This window comes from Acyrthosiphon pisum, chromosome A3, assembly GCF_005508785.2.
Source record: "Acyrthosiphon pisum isolate AL4f chromosome A3, pea_aphid_22Mar2018_4r6ur, whole genome shotgun sequence".
NCBI classification, from domain to species: Eukaryota; Metazoa; Arthropoda; class Insecta; order Hemiptera; family Aphididae; genus Acyrthosiphon; species Acyrthosiphon pisum.
The window spans coordinates 41,053,045-41,054,042 of record NC_042496.1 but is presented as its reverse complement, the minus strand read 5'-3'; the positions used below and the strand labels follow the sequence as shown (position 1 = coordinate 41,054,042).

The window sequence follows — 998 nt, the reverse complement described above, 5'->3', positions numbered from 1 at the left end:
AACAGACCTATATACAATTATTTTTACAAATTTATTGCTGGCTGGGGAATCAAATATAAATTTGATTAAGCCATAACACCCACTTAAAATATCTAATAATTTTGCATATAAACCAACACTGAGAAAATTGTGAATTACGATTTTTATTCAAATTAAAGGGAAGTTATTAAAATATGTTTAATTTGACTGTTGTGAAATACAGATAAATGGACTTGCTGATAATCTCTGCCCATTTCATTTAATTGGATGTAAGGATACAATAAAAGATAAAAATGAATTATCAAACCACCTTGTTATGAGTGTGCATCGTCACGTTACTGTAAGTAAACATAATTAATATTTTATTTAAAATAAAATATTTATAGTCTTGTATATATTTCTAGCTACTTACAAAATCTCATATTGATTTCATGAACAAATTTCAAATCAGAGATGGTGCTCGTTCTAAAGCTTTAGAAGCTACACAAATGTGGGATGCGGACAAAGACCCTAATTCTGAAAAAGCTTTACTTTGGTCAGTTATATATTTATTCTTTAAAACATTATTTCAATTTAAAAAAAAAAAAAGCAAACTATTATAAAATGTAAAATAATATTATATTATACATTTAAATTTGATGATAATGATTTTAAATAACTCTGACTTTAAATCAAAATTTAATTAACTGTAGGGTACTGTTGATATTTTTTTCTTTTACTTAAGCCAACATAACATAACATTAAGCACAAAAAAAAGTTGTTCTCAAATTTGAAATGCTATACAACATTAATAAGAGTACTTAATTTATAGTTTCTATATTTTGTCCCCTTTTTATGGTTTAAATTAATTAATTTTCATTTTTTTTACAGTAATTTATATGAAAGAATAGTTGTATTGGAACAAAGTAATATTGAAAAGGATAAAGATATAGAGCGTTTGACTCAAAAAAATGCCATCAAGGATAAAGATATTGAACAACTTAGTCAAATGGTTAATAATTTAATTGTCAAGTTTGATC

At 24.3% G+C, this 998-nt stretch overlaps 1 protein-coding gene across 1 annotated transcript in view; it reads left to right on the top strand.

Annotated features, from left to right (window-relative positions):
• LOC100575177 (TNF receptor-associated factor 3) overlaps positions 1–997 on the top strand; it is a gene marked incomplete at its 3' end in the record, with an annotated part of 138,801 nt that extends 137,804 nt beyond the window's left edge. The window contains exons 4-6 of the mRNA XM_029491496.1: positions 203–319; positions 384–514; positions 850–997. Coding sequence (XP_029347356.1) covers positions 203–319; positions 384–514; positions 850–997 — 396 coding nt within the window. The remainder of the gene's footprint in view (positions 1–202; positions 320–383; positions 515–849) is intronic.
• Between the last annotated feature and the right edge of the window lies 1 nt (position 998).